Below are 23828 nucleotides of genomic sequence, written 5' to 3'. Positions count from 1 at the left end.
TCCAAGTGCAAACTGGCAAGAAGGTTAGGGTGGAGATGTTCTTTCCAAGTAACAAAGGCAAATCTGTCTTATAAGCCATCCCACAAGAGTCCCAAGGCCAAACATTTGTTGTAAAAAAAAACGCTCTGTTTAAAAACGTGACTGTTTTCTCCCGCTTACACGCACACAGAATGGAATTACCCTCGTTAATGAGCAAACCCTACCAAGCCAATGAGACTCGAGTAATGTGCATCGAACGATGCGGTGTCACATCCTCGGTACGGTGGTTAAGCGTGTTGTCGCGTGGGCAGGCTAATGTCACGGCCGTGTTTAAATTCAGCCTGCGTCACGCTGCAGCAAGGTCATTTGCACCAAGGTTGCCAGACGCTGCGTCTCATTCTTTGCAAAGAGCGAAATGTGGATCTATAAATCTCAATGCAATACACACACAGGCCACTTTTTTAGGTCCACGACTTAATCAATGGCAACTACAGCCGTATTTATTGAAGTAATATTGTAGGATTTGAGTTTAGAAGTGTACTGCCTTTACAATGATAATATGTTCCGTTTTGATTGACAGATTAGACGTCAGCCCTGATTAAAATAACCATTTGGAATAGATTAGACCTCCCGCATATGGCAGGGAAAAAAAATGCTCCATGGCCATGCGCTCGATCAAATGACAATATACAGTCCTCTGATAGTTAGCATGGTTAGCAAGCGGAATGGACTGGCAGAAGTTCTCGCCGAACTTTTCAATAGAGGTATGATTTGCCCAAACTTACAATTTGAAGTTTTGCGGCATATCAGGAAAAGTATTTTCATTAACAGGTTGCCCTTTTCTCAAACTAGAAATACCAATTTCTTCTGAGAGAATGCTCAGAGATGATGTCACTGAAGCTAAATGTCAAGGAAGTGAGTTGTGGACTAATGCGTGATAATAAATCCAACCTTTTCAAGGAAATGGGCTGCGGATATCCTCATAACGACCGATGTCTGTTGAACTACAGATTTTTTCAGACTATTAATTGCAAATTGATTTGAATTCTACTAGTTTGCTGCAACTACCTGTTTTTGGCAAGCACAAATCTTTCGCCTGTACATATGAAGGCACCTATGTATTACTGACTTCCTCAACTTTAGTACAATGTTAAAATGTTGCTTGACACAATGCTAATAAGTTGGGGTTTTTTTGTGATACTTTGAACTTGGTACAGATGATTTTCGTTTCCAAACACTGCTTAGCTCAACATCGATACGATATGATACGATTCGATACGTCTTTATTTGTAAAGCGCTTTCACAACAGCTCTTGTCATACCAAATCACTTTACAAAAAAAAAATAACTACATCAACAGAAAACATCATATAAACAGACACACTTCTTTCAGTTAACAATATTTATGAGGACAAAATATGTCATATGCAACTCTACTGGATTCTCATTGAATTCCCATTTCTGTGCAGACATTCAGTCCACGTCGCCCACGTTCATGTTGCGCAACACCCCATGCAGAAGCCATTATGGCCCGTGTAATAGCCATTCATGCCCATTTGAACACAAACAACAGGACAATGAATGGCTTAGCCTTTATTATGACAATTTCCAGCCCATTCAGAAATGACAGCCATTACATTAACGAATTGATCAGAAGAGCTTCTGCAGCCGCATGTGCTGTTAGTCACTCGTGATAGACTATGGCGGCAGATTTAGTGTGTGCATAGTGTAGCTTTTTGCTGACTTGTTTGTTTTTAGCCTTGTGTGCACGCCTGTTGTTTCAAGTGTTCACTAAAAACATTTTTTTAAATCATACACATTACCTTTCCTCGTGATAACATACCAAAGCTGAATCAGCAACTCATACAAGTATTCTGGTCACCCAAAATTGGAGCTCACACAGATGTTGCCAGGTCTGTCACGCTCTTGTCACACCATTTAGCGTGGTAACAAGAAAGAGTCCTGCTGCGCACCAGAGGAGACTTGCGGGACACCATCATTGTCGAGATCAACGCCACGCTGACGTGACCAGGTTCCTGGCCATGTGCTCAGCCCCGCGTCCAATGATGTTACCCACACTCCAGGTGGCCAAGCCTTCTTTTGTCCCAGTGCAATGATAAAATACACATCTTATAGTGTGTGCATGTGTGTGTGTTAGCCATTTGTTTTAAGACCATTTTGCAGCATCACCTCCACATTACTGACCACCATATTTTGGTGAGCACCATTCAGAGGGGATTTACTTCAGGTCATTTCATTTCCTCAGCTGTAATGTTAATCCTTTCTGGATCAGCCATTTCAAACACCTATGAACACAAGCTGCAGCAGTATGGACGCATAACCAACAAAATACTTTTGTCAGTTTTGTCAATGGGTTTTGAAGGGCTCGAACCCTAGCACGAAGTAAGCTGTGATTGGCTTCAACACATCCGAGAAGTGGTGTAGAAGATGGAGGAATTGATGGTTTTGAATTGTCAGAATACGAGCGACGTGTTTGTAGGTTGCAAAATATGTTCTTGGACATATCCAAGTATTTAAAACAAATATGTATTGTGGGAAATTGACTTTGTGTTGTTTGTATGCAAATAGTTTGGTCTCTACACGCCCATCAACCGTGAAATTAAACAACAAAATATGTTTGTATGTCTTAGCAATTTTCTATTAAAGTGGAAAATTATACCAATTCTCTATACCAATTCTATACCAATTCGTTTAAATACTTATATGTTGATTCACATTATAAGCAAAGCGTGTTTAACAACCTGATGGGTGGTTTACGGCACTTTAACAATAAAAAAAAACTCGTAAATTGCTTTAAAATATGATGCGACGTCTTAATTCACAGAGTAACAGGTTCCTAAATAACTACGTACCTTTTGTGCCCCCAAGCGGCGATAGGTGGACTTGCATGGCCCTTCAACAGGTGCCTGCACACGGTTTCCCATCGCCAATCTCAAACCATTTGGTTGGTTACTCTGTCGGAGTAACATGACTGACCTTTAAGAAGCAGCATGGTGCCACAGGAGTGTGTAAGATTGTGAGATTCAAGCTTAGAATCTCAGAACTGCGTCGTGCAAACCACTGTTTCGCATTATGAGTGCTGATCGAGTTCCACTTGAGTTCTCCAACGGGGGGCGCTAGAGAGGGATGGCGAAAGACGCATGTGTGTGCGTGTGTATATGTGTGTATATGTGTGCGTGTGTACGTGTGCGTGTATTTGGATGGAGTAATGCTTTTCTTGTTACGTCCCAAGCTCCATTTTTACTTTCACTCTCCTTGACGTGTGGCGCCCCCTCATGTCTGTCTGTCTGTCTGTCTGTCTGTCTGTCTGTCTGTCTGTCTGTCTGTCTGTCATTATTTGTCAACACAAATGGAGTACAGTAATGTATTTTATATACGCGTGCGTGCTGTGCGTGCGTGCGTGCGCGTGTGTGCTTTGCATAGTTGGAGCTTTTGTCAGCTGTTAATTCAATGTATATAGATAGTCACACAAGCCACGCGAGATTATTATTATTATTATTATTATTATTATTATTATTATTATTATTATTATTATTATTTCTGTGGTTGTTGTCAAACCTTGTTAAACCGAATGATTGCACTACATAATTTTGTGTTTGAAATTCAGAGGCTTGATAACAGCAGTTACTTTTCAATGCGTTGTTGCAGTCTGACAAACATTTAGAATTTAAATATAGTATGTAAGAAGTTGCGCGAACTTGGGGCCCTTGTGCTTGAAGCGACAAGACGGGACTTGGTGCGCATGCGCTCGAATCATTCCCTGGCTACCCTGTCTTCTTGAAGGTCTCTCTCTCGCTCTCGCTCTCTCGCTCTCTCTCGCTCGCTTGCTCTCTCGCTCTCTCTCTCTCTCTGTCACACGCACACGCGTACACTGTCTCTCTTTCTTTGGGTGGGAAAAACCCGAGCAGGAGCCTGCGGAAGAGAACGCGAAAAAGGCGGATGTGCCTCCGAACGCGCCGCGGATGCCGCCCTCCGGACCTCCTTAATGCCCAAATTGTAAGTATGTGATCGGTAGAGAGGCGAGCGAGCGCTACGGGGAGGGCAGGCATGGAGCGAGCAGTGGGGGCCGGAACGGGCCCCCGGCCGGGGTGGGGGGCGCGGTGGTTTCGTATAATAATGCTGCGGTGTGTGGCGCGTGGACGTAAAGGTCGCGCGTTCAAGTGATTCCTCGCCCACTTTTTGCTTCCTTGATTATTTTCGAGAAAGGCGGGCGCAATGGCAACCCAAAGCAGCTTTGTGGACTTTTTCCGTCTTTCTCCAGGTGTTGTCATTGAATATGTTGATGTTGCATGGACAAACCGCACACAAGAGAAAGGCTTCTTAAGTTGACACGCTGGTTAAGTGGCGGAGCTGGTGACGTTCATGCAGATGTTCCAGTCAAACTAGCATGAAGGATTTCTCAATGTTGTGCCCAACTTTACTTGGAATCTATGACGTGTTTGCTGTTCGTTGTATCACTGACACCTGATTCGGATATGTACAGGAAGAAGATTACTGCACAGGTACTAACTCGTGCAGTAGTTATCAAAAGGCATTGTAAGGAAAGGATGATCAAGAAAACTAAAACTGGATTGCATTTGCAGTCATATCACACGTGGTTTTGAGAAATCAATTTATCACCAACTAATCTTGAAATGCCATTTTTTTTCATACCCCATGTCTGGTGTGACGTCAGGGAAGGAACTGGAGACAATTTGTTGATTATCACTTTATTAGAATGAGGAAATTAGTAAATGGGTTGCTTGCTTGCAGTGCCGGGAGAACTTTACGAAGGTGTTACCGGTGACTAGCTGTCATTTGTGAGAGCTCAATACATTAAAAAAAAAAAAAGGCTGATGTAGGCTTTATTTCTACAATCATACAGAAGGTTTGATGTATGCTGCTGTCAGATTTATGAATGAAATATGACATCCCCCCCCATATCCACGCTGCTCAAACTCTGTCTACCTGCACCAAAATTGAAAAAAATAAACATCACCTCAGCCAAAACTTAGACCTAATTTGCATGATTGTGAAGTTTAGTTTTTAGTCTCCAAATTGCCAGGTGCACGTGTAAAAGAAAAGAAAATGCCTTCCTGCCCTCCACCGGAATGCCCAGCATGGCCCAGTAGAGGCGTCTGCCAATTCGCTGCCATGCTAAATGGGAGGGGGGGAATGAAGACATGTCAGTTTTTATGCCAAACCACAACTGAGCTGTGTACGAATCTTGAGCCCTTCAGTATATCTACTACACAACCCCAAATTTCAACAGGTGAGGCAACAAATATTTGGAAGCCCATAACTTGGGGCAAAAGTTTTCCAATATGTTGAGAAACCCCCTCTGGAACTAGCTTCACTGTAAAATTGACACCACTCACGTTGACATCTGAGGTTAACAGCGTTCAAACTTGATGAGTAATGGGTTGTTTTTACCTGTGCTGTTCGGTAACTTGCACTACAGGTGGTCTCTATGTCATATTGTGACAACACTTTTGTTGTATGACAGACGAGTCTGGCGTACTCTTCATGTTGTAGTGTTCAAACTAATTTGGAATGTCTTAAGGCATTATGTGGTTAAGAGGGACAAGTAGGGCCATAACAAATAGCAAAGGACTACAAATTAATAACACCTGATAATAAGTAACTTGCAGATCTCATTTATTCTCATCTTCTGTTCTGAGTGTCACCAGACTGCTGTCATGTTTGATTCTGTTTCATTCTGTACAAGAGTCATGAATTTATTCTCGTACACATGTCAAATTGAATTGGTGGATTGAAGCCTGGCGGCTCGGTGGGGGGCACTGGGTAGCACGTCCGCCTCACAGTTAGGACGGTGCGCGTTCGATTCCACCTCCGGCCCTCCCTGTGTGGAGTTTGCATGTTCTCCCTGTGTCCGCGTGGGTTTTCTCCGGGCACTCTGGTTTCCTCCCACATCCTTAAAACATGCTTGGTAGGCCGATTGAGCACTCCAAATTCCCCTAGGTGTGAGTGCGAGTGCGAGTGATTGTGCATCTCTATGTGCCCTGCGATTGGCTGGCAACCGGTTCAGGGTGTCCCCCGCCTACTGCCCGATGACAGCTGGGATAGGCTCCGGCATGCCCGCGACCCCCATGGGGACAAAGCGGTACAGAAAATGGATAGATGGATGGATTTAAGCCTCAGGACTGCCCAGGCCTTCCTTTTCTGAGCATGCTATACTAAAATTTGATTAACCCCCCATACTAAAAATATCCAAATTAATATCTTAATTTGCGGCTGATGAATACAGGGACACACACTTCTCGTTGCATTGGAGAGCAAAAGAGTTGGCAGATCCTGAAATCTAGTCCCAAATTCATTTACTTATCTGAACATACAGTGATACAGGATGCATGCTGTACTATCAACATTTTATGACAATATGATTGAAATTGCACTGTCACCATGTTTTCGCTCACAAAATGTGAAGACTTACAGTTTATTGATGTATGTAGAAAGATAATGAATGGGTACATTTGTGAGCGTTTAACATTTTAAATGTCTCATTGGTCAATTCATTATCATCCACATGCAACGTTTTCCATTTTTACAGAAAGTCTAAAAAGACTAAGTTGAAATACACTCATAGGTTTTGCATTGCAGTTTGAAAGTCCAACTTAACAGTCATTAAAACACAGAATCACAGAAGAAAGAGAATAATTTTTACTTTTCATAACAAACAACTTTTTTTAAAGCACTGTTAAAGTGTAGTTTTTGACTTTATAGTAACCTTGGTGGTTGATGACATGTTTATATATAAACTGACGCTGAGGCTCACAGCGGTGGCCTGCTTTTTGTACAGAAGTCCAAAAAGTAAGCAAGATGACTGACAGGATAGGGAACGAAGCACCGCGACTGAATGTTGATGTGTAAAAAAAAAAAAAACATGCATGGAAATGACCATTTATCACAAGGGTGTCAAACACGTTTTTGTCACGGGCCATATCGTTGCTATGGTTTCCCTCGAACGGCCATTATGTCTGTGAACCCATAGAAATGTATAATCACACATGTAAGCAATATAATCATGGATAAATGAATTCTACAAATATTTTTCAATTTAAGGGGGGGGGGTCAGTAACCAAAAATATTGTAATATTTCATCTTAGTGAAGACGATTTGCAAGGAACATGAAGTTGGCCATCACGGGCCACATAAAAATATGTCATGGCCCGGAGCTGACCCTCACACCTTGAGTTTGGCACCTGTGATTTATCGAGTCCAAAAAAACGATTGTGTCCATTTTCACTCTTCAAGCATCTCTTTTTTTTTTTTTTTTTTTTTTTTTTTTTTTTTAGCACCTGATACTATGCTCTCCTCTTCTGTCCGCCTTATGTTGAATGCCTCACATTCTATGTTGTGGTCTAAACTTGGGCTTTTCACAAGGTTTGTTGTGTTGCCACAACTTCGGCCGTTTATGGAGCTGAAATAGCTCTACGCGTGACTCAGAATACACTCTGTCATTATCTTGACTGATTGCGGCGACTAAAAAGCTAGCTGGCTACTGATGCTCGTTATAAAAAAAATTCTGGTGATTGAAACTCAAGTTGCACTAATTATTATGAATCTGGCTACTGTATTTTCCGGACTATAAGGCGCACCTAAAAATCTAAAATTTTCTCAAAAGCCGACAGTGCGCCTTATAGTTCGGTGCGCCTTATATATGGACCAAACTCCTAAATTTAAACTGGCCCCTAGCATTGTGTCATGAAATCAATCATAGGTGGCCCGCTGAAGACTATGAATCAAAAAGACTATGATCATTATTTTGGGATTATAAAGTAATTTGTTGCGTCTGAAGTTGAAATAAAAAAGATAAAATGGAGAATGATTTGATTTGGATTAAAAATCTGACATGATGCATTAATGGTGCACCCTATAGTCCGTGCACCTTGTATATGGACAAAGTTTTAAAATGGGCCATTCATTGAAGGTGCACCTTGTAGTCCGGTGCGCCTTATTGTCCGGAAAATACGGTACTAAAATCCTGTAAAATCCTATTTTACTACTATGTTTATTGTAAGGGCCAGCTTCTCAGATCCATCACCTCAGATCTGGACTTGTGCACTAAAATTGGAAGCACAATTAACACTTAGTTGTTTTCCTGTTTCTGTTGGCACATACTTTTTCTTCCTGAATCTTTCTTTATTGTGCAGGTCACTCACTGCTTCCTCTTTTTCTCACGTTGTTGTCGTCCCTTCCTTCCGGCCTCTTGCGACATCTGTCTCTGCCTTTTTCCACTTGACTTTTGTATTCCTTGTGTCTGTCCGACAACATCTTGGTGTGTGTTTATACAATATTTACTATTTAGCGTGTTGCAGTTTAGAGATTCAAGTTGGAAGTGAAGTTAATCAGCAAATTTGCCACTTATGCAATCCGAGGCATAACGAAGCAGAAACATCATCACAATTTTTTGCTACTTTGACAAGTTTTGTCTGAAAGGCACAGATGGAAAAGTGACACCTCTCAGGTGAATATCGCTATCAAGTGCTTTTGGTATCCTCATCCAAATCGCCCAGTCATCAAACAAGGCTCCAAATAACTTATTTCATTTAAGGAGCAATTTTTCTCATCATTGACTTGATCTGAGGAGCATTTTACTAATTTTGAGGAGCAATTTTTTGCGGGTTAATCCCAGAGACCTGTAAAAAGGGTTTAATAAAAAATGAAAAAATATGAGAATGTATGTAAAATGTCTGACCATAATTATATGACATTATATTATAGAGCTTATTATGGTAAATATAAATACAATGTGTCGCAATTTACAAATTATGCGCTTTGTCAACTAAGCTGCTGGTCAACTAGCAAATCATTTGTGGCAGCCCTAATTGAAAACAATGACACAACATCTGTGTATTTTTTTTTAAGTTCACGTTGATGTCATCACATGTAGGCTAATTGTCTGTTCCAGGAGGTAAATATTTGAATTTTTGTGCTCATTGACAAAGCAACAAACAAATAGTGACAGTTTGTGAAGTTGTCGACATCTCTACCAAACAGGCCGGCATTTCTCTGATATCTAGTTACAATTGGCCACGCCAGGTTTCCTGTAACAAGATGTTCCAGCATTGTTTTTTTTTTCATGTCGACTAACAGACTTGATGAGAGACAAACATTTCGCTAACCCCGATCTCATGCTTTCTGCACGGAAGTCGAGGTAATCACTTGAGGGCGAATTCCGAGAAAAGTGAAGGGTATCACCACAAGAAAGATGCAATTATGATGCTAATAATGTTGCCAAAATATAAGAAACAACTCTTGGTATGATGTACAGATTACAACCATAGTGCTGAAGTTATTTTTAAATTTATAGATCTCTGACCGTGAAGTAATATAATCTTTCTCAAGGCACAATAGTTGAAGATTGTGATTCAACCTAACAAAAGGATCTTTGAGTTTGTTTTAGTAGTGCCACATGTACCCAATAAAAATGATGTACATAATTCTTCTATATTCAGTGGAATCGCTAAAGTTAAACTCCCGTGTGGTTGTTCAATTAAAAATACTGTTTGCCTCAAGTCGAGCAAAATTTTGCAGTTGAAGGTGAAGAAAAAAAAGATGATGAGAGAAGACCAAAGCAGATTCAGCTTGTCACTTGTCGCAGTTACTATGAGACAATATATTTTTGTTTATCTTAATACGGTTTTAACAGGGCTTGACCTGTATTTATAATATATTTACATTTCCATGCTCTTACCTTCTTATGTTTCTGTGTGTGGTCCGAATGGGTGTGAATTTCTAAAGAAGAGGTTCCAGACCAAAAGGGGGATGACATGCATGAGCCTGGTCTGCTAACATCGCTGACGACTCGCACGCTGCCCCAACGGCCGCCCTCACGACATGACGGACATGCTGGTAAACATTTTCCATTTTTTCCCAGTGGCTTGATTTACTCAAAGAAAAGGTAAACATGCCATAAAACAATTAGGATAAACATAGATTTGCAATTGATGGCACGACGCATTTGCTTAAAAAGGGAAAGCAAGAAAAAACTAAAGTATTTCCCAATTGCTTGTCTGGCTGTTTTTACAGTCAAAGCCATGTTTTAACTACTGGGCAGAAGCGACAATCTTGTCAGTCTGCACTGTAGCCATATAAAAAAAAAAAAAAAAAGATGCTAATGGCGCAAACATTCCCATCTCGTGGCAAAAAGTGGTACTGCGAGACATTTGTAATTGGTGGCTATGTGCCTCAGAGCGAAGTGGAAAATATGCGATAACATTGCACAACGGCACTCCAACAAACAACATCACATTACACTTATTAAGCAGGAGGCCATTGTATTGGTTTATATTTATCTTTATCTCTTTTTTATCGTTGCGCTTCAACATTATATTAGCAAAGATACTCATTACATGTTAACTTTAGCAGTATGGTTGCAAAATAAAGGGATATATATATATATATATAAAACCCCTAATATATAGATATATAATGCTGATTAAACCTTTCAGCTAACCCTTAATCGATGAATTGACGCTTCTTGAGCTCTACCACTACAACAGTGAAAGCATTGACTGCCTTGCTTCAAACTTGCTTGGACTGAGTTCTTATTTCAAGCTCTCAGTTTATGGCGGTTTATGTCACAAGACAATACACAGCACGCAGAAATGTTCTCAAGGATGCTGCTGTATATGGAATGACTCAACATAAATGGCACTTTTGACTGCTTGTAATGAGGTGAAATAATTAGATAAGGATGTGGTTTGAGCCAGTAAGACGGTCTGGAACAAAAACGCCTTTAGGCGAAAAATGGGCCTTACTGGGATTGTGGACGTTCAGGAACTGTACTGTTTAAAGTCTGGCGCTCATTTGCAGTTTCTACACGCACCAATAACAAGTCAAGTCTGGTTACTGTTTGTGTACTGCATTACTTTTTGCGCCACTTCTGCAGGAGAACCAAGTGCCAACCCTTAAGTACCAAAGGCAGACAAGCCAAGTATTGTCAGTGCTTCCCAAGCTTTTTTGAGCCAAGAACCCAAAATCTCACAATACCACCAAACAAAAATATCATAAAAAGTAGAAATAAAGAAGCCATGACTTGTTCTGTTCTATAAATGGCAGCAAATGGATAAACGGGTTTATTGTACGAATGGAAGATCATTTAAGAGTTGTCACTATATGCCACTGGCATAGAGACATGAAGAAAGATATATTTGCTAGTTGCTAAAAGAGAAACTATTTCCATTTTTTTGCTCCTTCTATAAATCTCTTAACATGCCACAAGATGTCACCAAAGCCGTGAGAGTAGTAATTAATGTCAAAGTGATACATCTTTACTGAGAGACTAACAGCTTTGTGTGTCGGGGAGGAGCTAAGTTTAGCCTGGGTTGTTAGTGAAAGTTATGGAGAGCCTTTAGCAACATTTGCATGTCCATCTTTATTTTTTTTTTAAATCGAACAAATGCAAAGAAATATGAATTTTTTTGAGATAGTGGAATTTGGTGCATCGATTGGTCAGTTTTTTGCTAATCTGTACCATGCTGAACTATTGTGTTAAAGTGCTTTCACCTTGATCTTATAAACCCCTCATCCTGACATCTGTAGTGTGAGTTTGTGTCAAATTTGGCTTGGAGATATTTCCAAAGAGCGCGGAACAAGTCGAGACTGGAAGCAGCTCGAGCGAGTTGTCGGGGTGCAGATGCCTTGCCTGATTCATCAAGTTTCGCAGTGAAACCAAGAAGTGTCACAATGAACGCCATCCTCTGCACACCTCCCACACCCAGACTCGATTTCCTGTCTGCCATCTCTCAACGCTTTTTACACGCTCCCTTCCTCCTTCACTTAATGAAGACATGTTGGAAGTCTTGGTAGTTTGGCGACAACTGCAAAGAGGTCGTTGTGTTTTGGTGCCGTTCTTCCACATTGATTCATTTCCTCTTTGGTGAGCTCTCCTGATTATTACTCGTATAAGTTTTGACTTGACTCGAAGGCTTACTCTTCATACTGACACAGGTGCACTGAAAAGTTTTCCCTCTCGTGTGTTGTTGAAAGCTTACCGTTCTGATTTTCTTCTCTTCATGTATGATATTGATGAAAATTGACATTTTTCTTACAACTTTCCAGCATGTAGTTAGTTGCAAACATAAAGATGCAGTTTCAGTTATTTGTTAACGGAAGGATTTTTTAAATTACTTTTGTTAGCTTTTGAAATCTTACTGGCTTCAACACTCAAAGGGTGGCGGGGTTGCGGTCTTAAAAGGGCGGTTTACAAAAGACAAAAGAGATTTGAAGAAGAGCCGTAGTGGATATGAAAGCAAATGGCATGGTCAGCAAGTTAGTGTACATGTGTGTACTGTTTGTTTAGCTGACATTGGCGACTACTGGCCTGTCATACATAAAATTTCTATGTCTGTGTGACTGAAAATTGTTTTTTACAACAATGTACGTAAAAGAAAATATTTGTAAAGATTCTGTAAGTCTACTATAGCTGTACCAGTGGGATGTTTTAGTTGAGTTTTTAATTCTGCTTGCATGTAATACATATTAATTAATATTGCTGAGTATTTTTAGCGTGTGCACACAAAGCTTTTAAAGAGGAGAATGGTGTGTGGTGGGGGCAAAGCAGAACTTAAACGACGTCTCCAACATGTTTGGGCAGGTTTTTGCATATGGTCTTCCACTAAAGCTGCTGGCTGAACTTCTGGAGAACACCTGTGCAGGGTTTGAGTGAATGCCAAGAAAAACATTGAAATGTGCTTGAGTTGGGGCCAGGCGATATGGTTAAAAGGTTTATCATGATATAAATATTTCACATCAATCGATATAGAACATCTCCAGGACAATGTGGGCACTTCATTCGTAAGCTTTTACTTTCCGTGGCTCAAGATTACCGTATTTTCCGGACTATGAGGCGCACCTAAAAACCTAAAATTTGCTCAAAAGCCGACAGTGCGCCTTATATATGGACCAAATTCCTAAATTTAAACTGGCCCGAAGCATTGTGTCATGAAATCAATCATAAGTAGCCCGCTGAAGACTATGAATCATGAATCAAAAAGACTATGGATCATTATTTTGTGATTATAAAGTAATTTGTTGCGTCTGAAGTTGAAATAAAAAAGATAAAAGGGAGAATGATTTGATTTGGATTAAAAATCTGACATGATGCATACATGGTGCACCTTATAGTCCGGTGCACCTTATATAAGGACAAAGTTTTAAAATGGGCCATTCATTGAAGGTGCGCCTTAAAATCCGCTGCGCCTTATAGTCCGAAAAATACGGTAAGTCTAAAACTGCAGTTGGCTTTTCAAATAAACACTTAAGTTAAACCACAAATTCCAGCCCGCATGTTGTATTTTACCGTCTGATGTTATGTTTTTTTTCGTCATTGTCATCGATCACATAGCGACTGACGTGCATTTAGTAATGACAATGAAATATGACGCAAATGTGTTTCCTTCCTACTTTGTCTTGATGTGGCAATGTGACAACCTCTGTCCCTCCCATTCATTGAGGCTGATACTTGCACATGAATGCAGGCAAGTGTTGCGATTAACTACCCCAATAAATCGGATTTATATTCGACATCAATGCTTCATTACTTAAGATCTACTTTGTGTGTGTTTGTGAGTGTGTCAAACTGTGAGGAAAGGAGGACAAAACCATTTGGGAAGTTGGGAAACACTCAATATTGAACTTTGCAAGCCACAAAAAGGCACAAATGGGCTATCTATCCATTCATTCACTTCACCGCTTATCTTCATCAGCCGGGCCTGAATGCCAACCCGCTCACAGCTCAAAGTCACAATGAATGAAATATGACTTTAAATGCACACGTCATTAAATGTTATCTTATATTTTTTTGTGGAGCTTCAATGGTTAACCACAATATATTCATGAATGCTGGTTCATTTCAAATGAAAAATTTCCCTGGCATATAATGGAAATTAAAATCATACATTTGAATGTGCTCATAAAATACAAATTTTAAAAGCATCGGTGTGAAAAAAAGTGGTATTAATCGTCCCTAATCAGTTCCCGAGTAGTAGCTCTTAGTTTCCAAAAGGTCGGCAACCCCACTGTGTCGCCAATTGTTCAGTAAAGACTTTTTTCGGTTGCATGGAGAATAAAAAGTAGTGTCAATTTGAGAAGTTATCTATGATATTAAGACGATCACACGCCTGTAACTCATATGTGCATCCATGTAGGTATGTCATTGAGCTTACAAGCAATATTGACAGTGATGGAGTTGAACTGACAATTTTCCTTTTGTGAACAAAAGTGTATGATTACTGAGTCTTTTCTAATGTAATCACACTTAATCCGATTATTTTGCGCAACCCAATGACTGTTACACGCACACACATTTGGTCACTCTGCAAAATTTGGACACAGGAAAGTAGTGCTGTTCTTTCTTCACTGAAAGCTCTTTAAGTTTGACTTATTTGGCTTTTAACTTTGGGAAATGGATCTGATGAAGTCCATTTTCTAGTCGTTATCACCCGAAATGGACTGCTACCCGCAAAGACTCGCACGTACACAGCCCGCCCCCCCAACACACACACACAAGAATCAAACATGATCAGAAAAACCCTTCAACATTTGTGTGTGTGTTTGTATGCGCGTGGTCGCTTGTGCGTGATCACAGCTCAATCACATGATGCATCACACTGACTTTCTCTCACTTCCTCTTCTCAACATGTCTCCTTATTCCTCAACATTTCTTCTTGTTTTCCACTATTAATATGTCTAATATTTTAACCAACGTCAGAATCAAAATCATCTTTATTGTGCCAGGCATATAAAAATATACAAGGAGTCTATCTCAATATACTATCACAAAAATGAATATTTAGGATGTGCAATCTTTATGTTTTGCTTGGGAAAACTAGCATCACTTATTTACAGACTCGCAGTGCAAAACTGGATGTTCAAGAAAAGTCCAAATGTATGACAAGCTCTCTGTTTCTATAGTACACAGGTCCGATCCCGGCCGAGCAAGAGGGTGAGCTGGCCATGGGTGTGGGTCGGAGCGAAACGGCGCCACTGAGCGGGCCGGCGGTGCAAGGCCTGAACACGACGCAGAATTCCCAGCGTCCGAGCACCTGCTGTTTCTGCTGGTGCTGCTGTTGCAGCTGCTCATGGTAGGACACACCGAAAAAAAATTGGGGATGACCGATCAGATATGGATGATGAGATGTTTAAAATGAGCAAGTCATTCTTTTCTTGACTCTTAAAGAATGGCAATGCTTGCGCCCCCTTGTGGGCTATGAAAGAATTACAGATTTAGTTCCATTTGCTTGTAAATTAACTTGAGTTCAATGCATTTGTAGTCAATCATTGAGTTTATTTTTAATTGATTATTTAGATAGAATTTTAATTCATCCTTTTTTTCCAAATTGGACATTGATCAACATTTTTTTTTTCAAATCAGTGATGCAAGTAAACTTTAAAATTGATTTTAAATGATTTTCTCTAGCACATCAGGTTTTATAATAAAGTAAAATCAAAATAAGCTTTTATAGGTCAAACAAAATATGACTATAGGTCAAAAAGATATATATAGGTCAAAAAATATGAAATAAATGAAACAAAAATCCTTTTGTGCTAGAAAAAAACTTTTAAAATAGTACATGGAGAAAGAAGGTTGTGCTTTGTTGTAAAAAAATGTATAAGAAAAATTCTAGCTAAACTGATTTGAAATTTTGGATAAGAATGTGGACACCTGTGCAGTGCATTGCCTTTACTGAGCTGTGGGTTTTGGTTTTTTTTTGTCTGCGGAAATCTCTGTCACACACACACACACCCTGCTGTTAACACAACTGTGCTGGGTGTTGTTAGTGGATGGTGTAGTAACATCCGTGTGTGGTTGTGTGTTAAACGTTTTCGTGTGTGCGCATGAGTATGCTCGTGTGCGTGCGTGTGTGTGTTTGCGTGTGTGCGTGTGTGTTTCCTGTCTGAAAGCCATCTTATCATGTCAGTCTTACCATCAGGAATGAAGATGAAAGGAGGCGTAGGAGGAAGAGGATATCACAAGACAACAAGATGGAATCAATACCAAACTGTGAAGCTTGGTAAGTCCACACTGAACATGGACCAGTTTCTAAAGTACCTTTGTTGATGGCCGAGGAAGAGCCCATTACATTTTGGACCTCTGATCCCGGCCTGTTCATGATCTTTCCCAAACCTTTCAGTGGTATGCTAACTAATAAATGTCTGTTGTTTTTTTTTCATCAGCACCAAACCTTCAGTTGAGGAGATGCAACTCTGGGCCCAGTCCTTCGACAAACTGATGAGGAACCCGGCGGGACGCAATGTTTTTCGGGAGTTTTTACGCACGGAGTACAGTGAGGAGAACATGCTCTTCTGGCTGGCCTGTGAAGACCTCAAACAGGAAATGAACAAGAAAAGCATGGAGGAGAAGGTGCGCTCCATCTACGAGGACTATATTTCCATACTGTCGCCAAAAGAGGTAGGAAAGTCGGACAAACGTGATTGTGACAACCATTTGGAATGTGTTTCACAAAATACTTCATGATGACGTCCTTTTGTTGTGTTGGAAGCAGCCGTGCAAGGCCCAAGCTATGACATTCCCTAAACCATACTTTGTGTTTGGATCATAATGTTTCCTTTCTCCATACTTTGGCCGTTATATTTTGGTCTCATCAGTCCATAAAACTTTATTCCAATGCTTTTGTGACTCATATCTGCACTTTGCAAAATCCAATTTGGCCTTTGATTCTTTGATGTTTATGTTCTTTTTGTTGATGAGTGCAGTGTGGCATGTACAGAATCAAAGGTTCAAAGTCTTTATTGCTGTATTGGCGTTCCATTACTTTTGGAGGAGACTTTCAAGTTAAATAAATTCAAAATTAATAAGTCAATTATGGCTAGCATAGGCGGTCGCACTGGGATGCTCGGCGACAGGTAAAATGGTGTGAATTATAAACAGTGCTTAAAATGTTTATGTGAAAAATATCACATAACCAAATAAACGTTTGAATTTAGAATTTAGTCATTTGTTACTGATAGATTAATTTTCGACAACCAAGACATTTGATGAGGATGTCAGCTGCCCCTCGATATGCCATAGCGCCCCAAACAAAATTCTTTTCACCAGCGTATTTGTTGGCGAATTTTCTTTCATTCTTAAATTTTGTGTATGTTTGCGTGCATGAGCGCTTGCGTGGTTGAATGTGTGTGCGCATGTGCGTACGCGCACAGGAAATAGTAAATAGTTGCTGTCAAGGCTCTCTGGCATCAGAGTCTTTTTATAAACACATTCACACACTCGGCGGTGTCGTAGCCTGCCTGGTTTCTGTCTGCACGCCTGACCTTGCTTTATTGACTGTGTGAGCGTGCACGTGTGTGTGTGTGTCTTTGCTAAATAGGAGCAAAGAGCAAACTTAAGAACATAACATAAGATTAACCAGAAGAGGGTAGTGCCTCTAACTATGTGAATGCTAAATGGATGCATTCATGCTTGATGCACGCTTTAGCGTTTGACTGAGATGTATGGAGATGGCTCTATTTGCCAGTGGTCCCGTTCAGTTGAAGAATTGGGATGGTATATCAGGATTTGTTAGAAAAGATGTTTGGAGCCCCGCATGAGTGATCTTCTATAGCGAGGTTTTTGTTTTTCCGTCCAGGTAAGCCTGGACGCTCGCGTACGAGAGGTGATCAACAGGAAGATGCAGGACCCGACACCTCACACTTTTGAGGATGCCCAGCTGCAGATCTACACATTGATGCACAGGGACTCCTACCCACGATTCCTTTCCTCCAGCATCTACAAGTCGCTCCTTCACGGCAACTCACGTAGTTCCTCCGAGTCCTAGTCCAGCACCATCCACACGCCTCCCCACCAACCATTTCATATGCCGATAAGTGACACCCGCCCTCACCCAAATCGATGCCATGACTGCCAAGACTTTAAATTTTGTGCCAACCGCCCTCTTGCGTACCTCCCTTTTCTCTCCACCTTCTTCTTTCGTCTGCCTTTCCATTCTTTTAATATCCAAAAAATTTCATCAGAGCACATTCAGTCTAACCACGTAACTTTGCCTCTGCTCGAGTTCCTTTCCAGTGCTTATTTTTTTAGAACTGCAACTGGCCACTGATAGTTAGTGATGATGTTTTGTCATCTGAGACACTTTTGGTAATCCAACCAGAGGAATTAAGCTCGATTACAAACCGGCTGAGGCTAAAATGAATGTCCCTATCGTGTGAACAGTAATGAAGCCTAAAGTACCAGCACCAACTACTGAATAATATTAGCGGTAACATATTTAAATCTAGAGTAGCATTATTCAATATGTGCTATGGATAAGTCATTAGCACATTTTCTCCACATTCTTTGTCTGTTTCCTCCTACATTCCAAAACATACACGTTAGGTTCATTGACGACTCAAAATGGTCCGTAGGTGTGAATGGCAGTGTGACTGTTTGTCAATTGGCTGGCGACCAATCCAGGGCGTACGCCGCCTCTCAGCTAAAGTCAGCTAGGACTTGAATGAGGAGGGGCAGTCCCGGACTAAAACCGGGGCCCTAAGCGAGAATGTATTCTCCCCCCCCTTCCAAATGTTTTTGTTCAACAGTAAACACTTAATAGCTGTCAACCCGACTTACATAAATATGAATTAAAAATAACTTTAACAAAATCTAAAGTGAATATGCGCGTGTGCCTTTAACATTTTTTGGATGCCAGGTCATGAATGAGCTCATTGTGTTGTGCAGTGTCATGATTTATGCTTCTGATCGCCGAGTCACTTAAGAACTCGATGAGTGGGGACATCTTAGCGAGCTTTGCTTCTCAAAAGACTCAAACAGGTAGAATTACTGCAGTGCGAAGGGCAATTTAGAGATTTGGATCAAATAAAAATATCATGTAAAAACTACTACTGTTATGATTATAATACTATCTGTTATTATCGACTATGCAAATACTAGCCCACTACTAGCACAACAGTAAGAAAACTAACTTGATTGGGTATAATTTGATTGACTAATTAATAAATAATTGTACTTTAACTCAAATTTGGCTAAAGTTAGTACACACCCACTATCATTTCGATCAATTCAACCTTTTCATCCAATTAAAGTACAGGACGTTGCTGTCAGGAGGGCAGGGGGTCCTTGTACTGTCAAAATCCTGACATTTCAAGAATTTTAAAAAATGCCAGCTTGCTAGAGTTACGTTGCTTCATTCAAGTTGGAATGTACTCGCTCTCGTACACCATTGCCCAAACAACGCCTGTCCTATGTCATGTAAACAAACTCATTCTTAAGATGTATGAGACATGAGCGTTGCAATAAACAAACTAACTAACTCTGTATGTCAGGGTCGGCACTGGGTCATGGAACTTTTTAGTCAATGTGGCTAAAAGTGATTTAAAAAAATTTGAGAGCAATTTTCCATGAAGTCACTTTTTTTTTTTACTTTCAATATTTATCATCTAACATATTTAATTGTATTAAAAAAAACTTTAATTACTTCCTCCCATCTTGTAATGTCTTTTGGAAGCATGTCAACTTATGCTTTGCAAAGGCGGCCCTGAGCACCATAGAGAATAGAGGGATGTGTGTTTGGAATATCATTTAAATCTCAAGCTGTATTTAGGTTCCATGTCTACATTTTATTTCAGCACACAATTATTTCTGTCTATTTAGTCTCATTGGCAGTCCCTCCTTGTCTTTTTCCAATTCACCTGATATTTCGGGCGGCCCGAAAGACTGCAGAAGTTCAATTCCCAAAGCTAGTTAACCAGCCAATCACCTTTAAGATTCACTGAGTGGAGGGCGACCTTGACTCCGCCCACCTACAAGCCTTGTTTGCCTTCTTTCAGGGTTTGTCTTTCTTCCCCTTTGCCAACTGGAAAGCACAGGACCATTTCTCAAAACGGTTTTCTTCTCATTGCTGTGATAGACTCATGATGGATGCTGACTACTGATTTACAAACTCAAACAAGAGACCCCCCCCCCTCAAAATTACAGCAATGGCATTTGACCCATTGTTGATCTGTTGGAATTTATTTCTTTGTGTCTGTCACTTTTCACACTCTGGGATTTTTTTTTTTTTTGATGCAAAAAGAGGTGGTTCCTTTTTGGACTGAATTGATCCAAACATGATGCAACTCTCTCAAACTGCAATAAAAAAAAACTGGAGTTCACACACACACACACACATACACACACACAGTATTTATATCACCATACTTCAGACATGTTATTCTGTGAAACTGACTGTGTTTCTTACAACTAAACTTTTCTTAACAGCCAATGTTCAAATTATATATATATATATATATATATATATATATATATATTTTTTTTTTTTTTTTTTTTCCCTCAAAAACCAGAAGTGGGGTGACGCAGATACACAAGCAATGTATTTATATCATTACTTCGGAGATTCGACTTAGGCGTATTTATTTATTTATAAGTACACTGGAACCTCTTAGGTCGAACACAATCTGTTGTGGGATGCCAGTCAACCTCCAATTCCAAACTAAGTTCACTGCCACCAAACATACTCATATAGAAAGTTTTTATTAAAAAAAAAAAAAAAATCGGCCAATGACAGCTCGTATCTCGAAAAACTCAAGTCGAGTCGAACATATACTATGGCACCACTTTATTCACATTCAAAAATCGTAAGAGACCAATGCCAAAGTTGTAATACATGTAAAAACATTCATTTTCACCAATAACTCACAAATAAGTGTAAATAGAAATGTTAATATGAGTAAAAACAATATCTGCCTTAACTTTTGAAAAACAAGTGTCTCCGTTTGCAAACTGTGTGACACCGGAATCTGGCATGAATTTTAGGCCACTGATTAACATAACTTACAGTGTACAGTATATATTTTTTTTTCTTCTCGTGTTATTCTCCCTCCACTCTGTTTAGGAAACTTCTACTTATGAAATAAGTGTTCAGGAAAAAGCCAAATGAACAATCCACACAGTTGATGTTTATTGAATTGAGATTAATAAAAGGGAAGTCAAGCAATATTACGGCAGTTTGAAACATGTTTTCACCCAAATATGGGCTCAAATTGTGGAATTGTGCAACCCATGGGATGTTCGACTTTAGAGGTTCCATATTTGTGTCGAAACCCCACCAATGTCTCGCTGTTACATGTTGGGAAGTGTCTTGAGATGTCATATACAATAGTTCAATTGTTTTTCAGCAGCCCGAAGGCAAAATTGTTTTGTTTGTAAGTATAGTGATGCAAATACACACGCACACACCAGGGTGGCCTACCTGGTTGCTGCTGCTGACCCCTGCCTCTGTGACTTCTCACCTTTGACCTCACCACTGTTTGCCCCCGGCCCCCTGATTGGGTGCCGGCAGCCTCTGGGCACAACTGTGGTTGGTGGATTCAGGAAGGAGGCGGGAGAAACGTTCACAAGTGCAAAACCACAATATTAGGGACACTTGCGTAATAAAATAACTCATCCAAATGTGCTTTTACAAAGATCACAGTGCTCTTTTTTTTTTTTTTTTTTTTTACACTGTCATGGGCGTTTTCATGTAGCAACTGAATGTTTATTCATGTGTTTTTAGTTTTCAGTAGTGAAGAACTGTGTCAACACAAGAGCATTATTTTTGTTTGCTCATTGAGACATAGCTCGCTTTGAGCATTATCTTTACAAAGCAACTTTGTAATACAGCAAATGTATTCAAATTGATTATGTTGCGCCACTGGTCCAAATGCTGTGGTTGGTTAGTGATGCCTTGTGGGAAATTTACTCGGAGTCAGTCTATGGAGGAAGTTTTGGCAAATATGAAAAAAGCCCATTTTTAACAAAACCGGTCACTAAATGCATTTATCTTGGTATTATTCTTGTTATTTATTTTATATTTGGTTGAAAAACTGTGATTTTAATTGTACATATATAAAGAGAAAGTCTTGAATATCCAACAAGCTGCCTTATGTGTTTGTTTTGTGATTGTTTCTTTTAAATGGGATTTAATGCATCACGATTGTAGCACAAATGACTACGTACTGGCTCGTTGAAAAGTATTGGAATTATACTTTGGATATCAAATCAAAAGTTCAAAATTCAAGTTTTTATTTAAAGCTATTTATATCGAGAGGTGTATTCATCTTTTGGTCTGAATTGACCTTACCATTCAAATATGTTTAGTGGGGACTGTATATTTTCCACTGACTTGTCAAGCTGGGAAAAATATTCAAAGTATGAATACATGCTTTTGCTGTCCCAGGCGTTGAAGCTCTCAGTTTTTTGGAGTCCAAAGTGAACATGACTTGAGGAAATGCTCATTGTTGACACAACACTCACACACTAACTTACTAAACACGTCGTCAATTTATAGTTCGGACTCAGTTTTTCCTGAAGTCTATTGTAATCTGATCTGCTTGTGAGGAATCCCTTGTGTAACACCCGCACGCAGTGGTGGTTCAGTCTGAACCAACTCTTGAATACTATCAGTAAAGTGTTTGGGTTCTGATTTCATGTTTATTGCGCTGACTCCCCCCAACGTCAGTTTTCAGTGCAACAAAGTGACAAAAACCAAGCGAAAAAAATGCCATTTTCTCAATTGTAGATGTGTTTGTGTGTTGCTCACTTAAACAATGTTAAACTGCACAGCCTGAAAGCACTACTTTAACAATTTGGGAATATATGTACGTTTTGTGAGCTGAATCTTAATTACAGCAATTAGCAAGATCCTGATCAAAGGTCTCAATCATTATTCTTATCAAATAAAGTGTTTCAACTAGGGCTAGGGTTTCTAACTAGGGCTAAGGTGTCCAATTAGGGTTTTTCATTCAATCATTGCCCTGCTCTCACTTGTTGCGGTTTTTCGACATGGTATGTAGCCTAATGCACATGTGTCAAACTCGAGGCCCGGGGGCCAGATACGGCCCACCACATCATTTTATGTGGCCCGCGAAGACAAATTGTGCATCAAATTCATGTCATTACTAGAATTGCAAATTGTCTTCACTTTTAATATCTTTTTTTTAAAAATATTTGACCTGCTTTTACTCCTCTTATTTGAAAACGAGTTATTTGTCAGTTTATTTTGTTTTCCAAGATTCCCTCGTTAAGTGCACCTGTGTGAAAAATTAGGCTCCTGCAGAACGTGAAAATGAACTGATCTTTTCACTCAGGTGTGTTTAACGAGGGTAACTTGGAAAACATATTGGAACGCGGCCCCCGAAGACTGGAGTTCAACACCCCTGGAAGCTAGGGTTAGGGTTTCAAACAACTCGTCTGAGTTATTTGTCAGTTTGTTTTGTAGCTTTGACTGTCTATAATATGAGGTGCTCATACATTTATTTGGGTTGACAGTCATAATGGCCCTTCGAAAGAAGCTATGATTACAATGCGGCCCGCGAAAAAAGTGAGTTTGACACCCCTGACTTAATGGATAAGGCGTCTGACTTCGAAGCTAGAAAACGAGATCCTGGGTTAGATTCGCAATTTAAATCATGAAGGTTGGTCAGCTTGACTGCTATAGTAAATGTTTTGCAGAAACTTTGCTTACACGTTATTTTAGTATGACTAGTGTGTACTGTTCCAAATGTGGCCATTAACCTTTTCTTACTTTTATAAACACACTGCCACTTTCTTGACAGCTACTACCTTGTATTATTTTTTTATGCCCCTGATCAGGTTCCGTCAGAACCATGCAACCTCCAATTGTTTTGTTCCAAGATGCCTCCCTGACATCACACAGAACCCCAGGTACCCGCCTCTTCCCCATGCTCATGTGTGGAAAGAAGCTCATCCGTGTTTCCACAACAAACAGACAAGTGTCACCCGGTCTCATCCACTAGTGAGTGACTAGTTTTCCACTCAAGCTTCCTGACCTGGGCAAGGTGTACTCTGAACTCCAAATAATGCTGGCG

The 23828-nt window shown here is 40.0% G+C and overlaps 1 protein-coding gene across 4 annotated transcripts; it reads left to right on the top strand.

The window, feature by feature from the left end:
• The first annotated feature begins 3792 nt into the window (after window positions 1-3792).
• rgs19 (regulator of G protein signaling 19) lies at window positions 3793-21875 on the top strand. 4 transcript variants are annotated; one of them, XM_049755161.2, is made up of 6 exons: window positions 3793-3995; window positions 9747-9854; window positions 14919-15088; window positions 15926-16018; window positions 16182-16416; window positions 17594-21875. In XM_049755161.2, the coding sequence occupies exons 2-6, from the start codon at window positions 9840-9842 to the stop codon at window positions 17780-17782; spliced, it is 702 nt and encodes a 233-aa protein (XP_049611118.1). In that variant the 5' UTR covers window positions 3793-3995; window positions 9747-9839; the 3' UTR covers window positions 17783-21875. The 4 variants fall into 4 exon arrangements, with proteins under 4 accessions (XP_049611118.1, XP_049611117.1, XP_049611119.1 ...); XM_049755160.2 differs by having other exon boundaries at window positions 9744-9854; XM_049755162.2 differs by having other exon boundaries at window positions 3798-3995; window positions 9744-9854; window positions 15938-16018.
• The last annotated feature ends 1953 nt before the right edge of the window (window positions 21876-23828 follow it).

This window comes from Syngnathus scovelli, chromosome 2 (assembly GCF_024217435.2).
Source record: "Syngnathus scovelli strain Florida chromosome 2, RoL_Ssco_1.2, whole genome shotgun sequence".
NCBI lineage: Eukaryota > Metazoa > Chordata > Actinopteri > Syngnathiformes > Syngnathidae > Syngnathus > Syngnathus scovelli.
The sequence above is the reverse complement of the archived record's forward strand: the minus strand, read 5'-3'. Positions and strand labels throughout refer to the sequence as shown.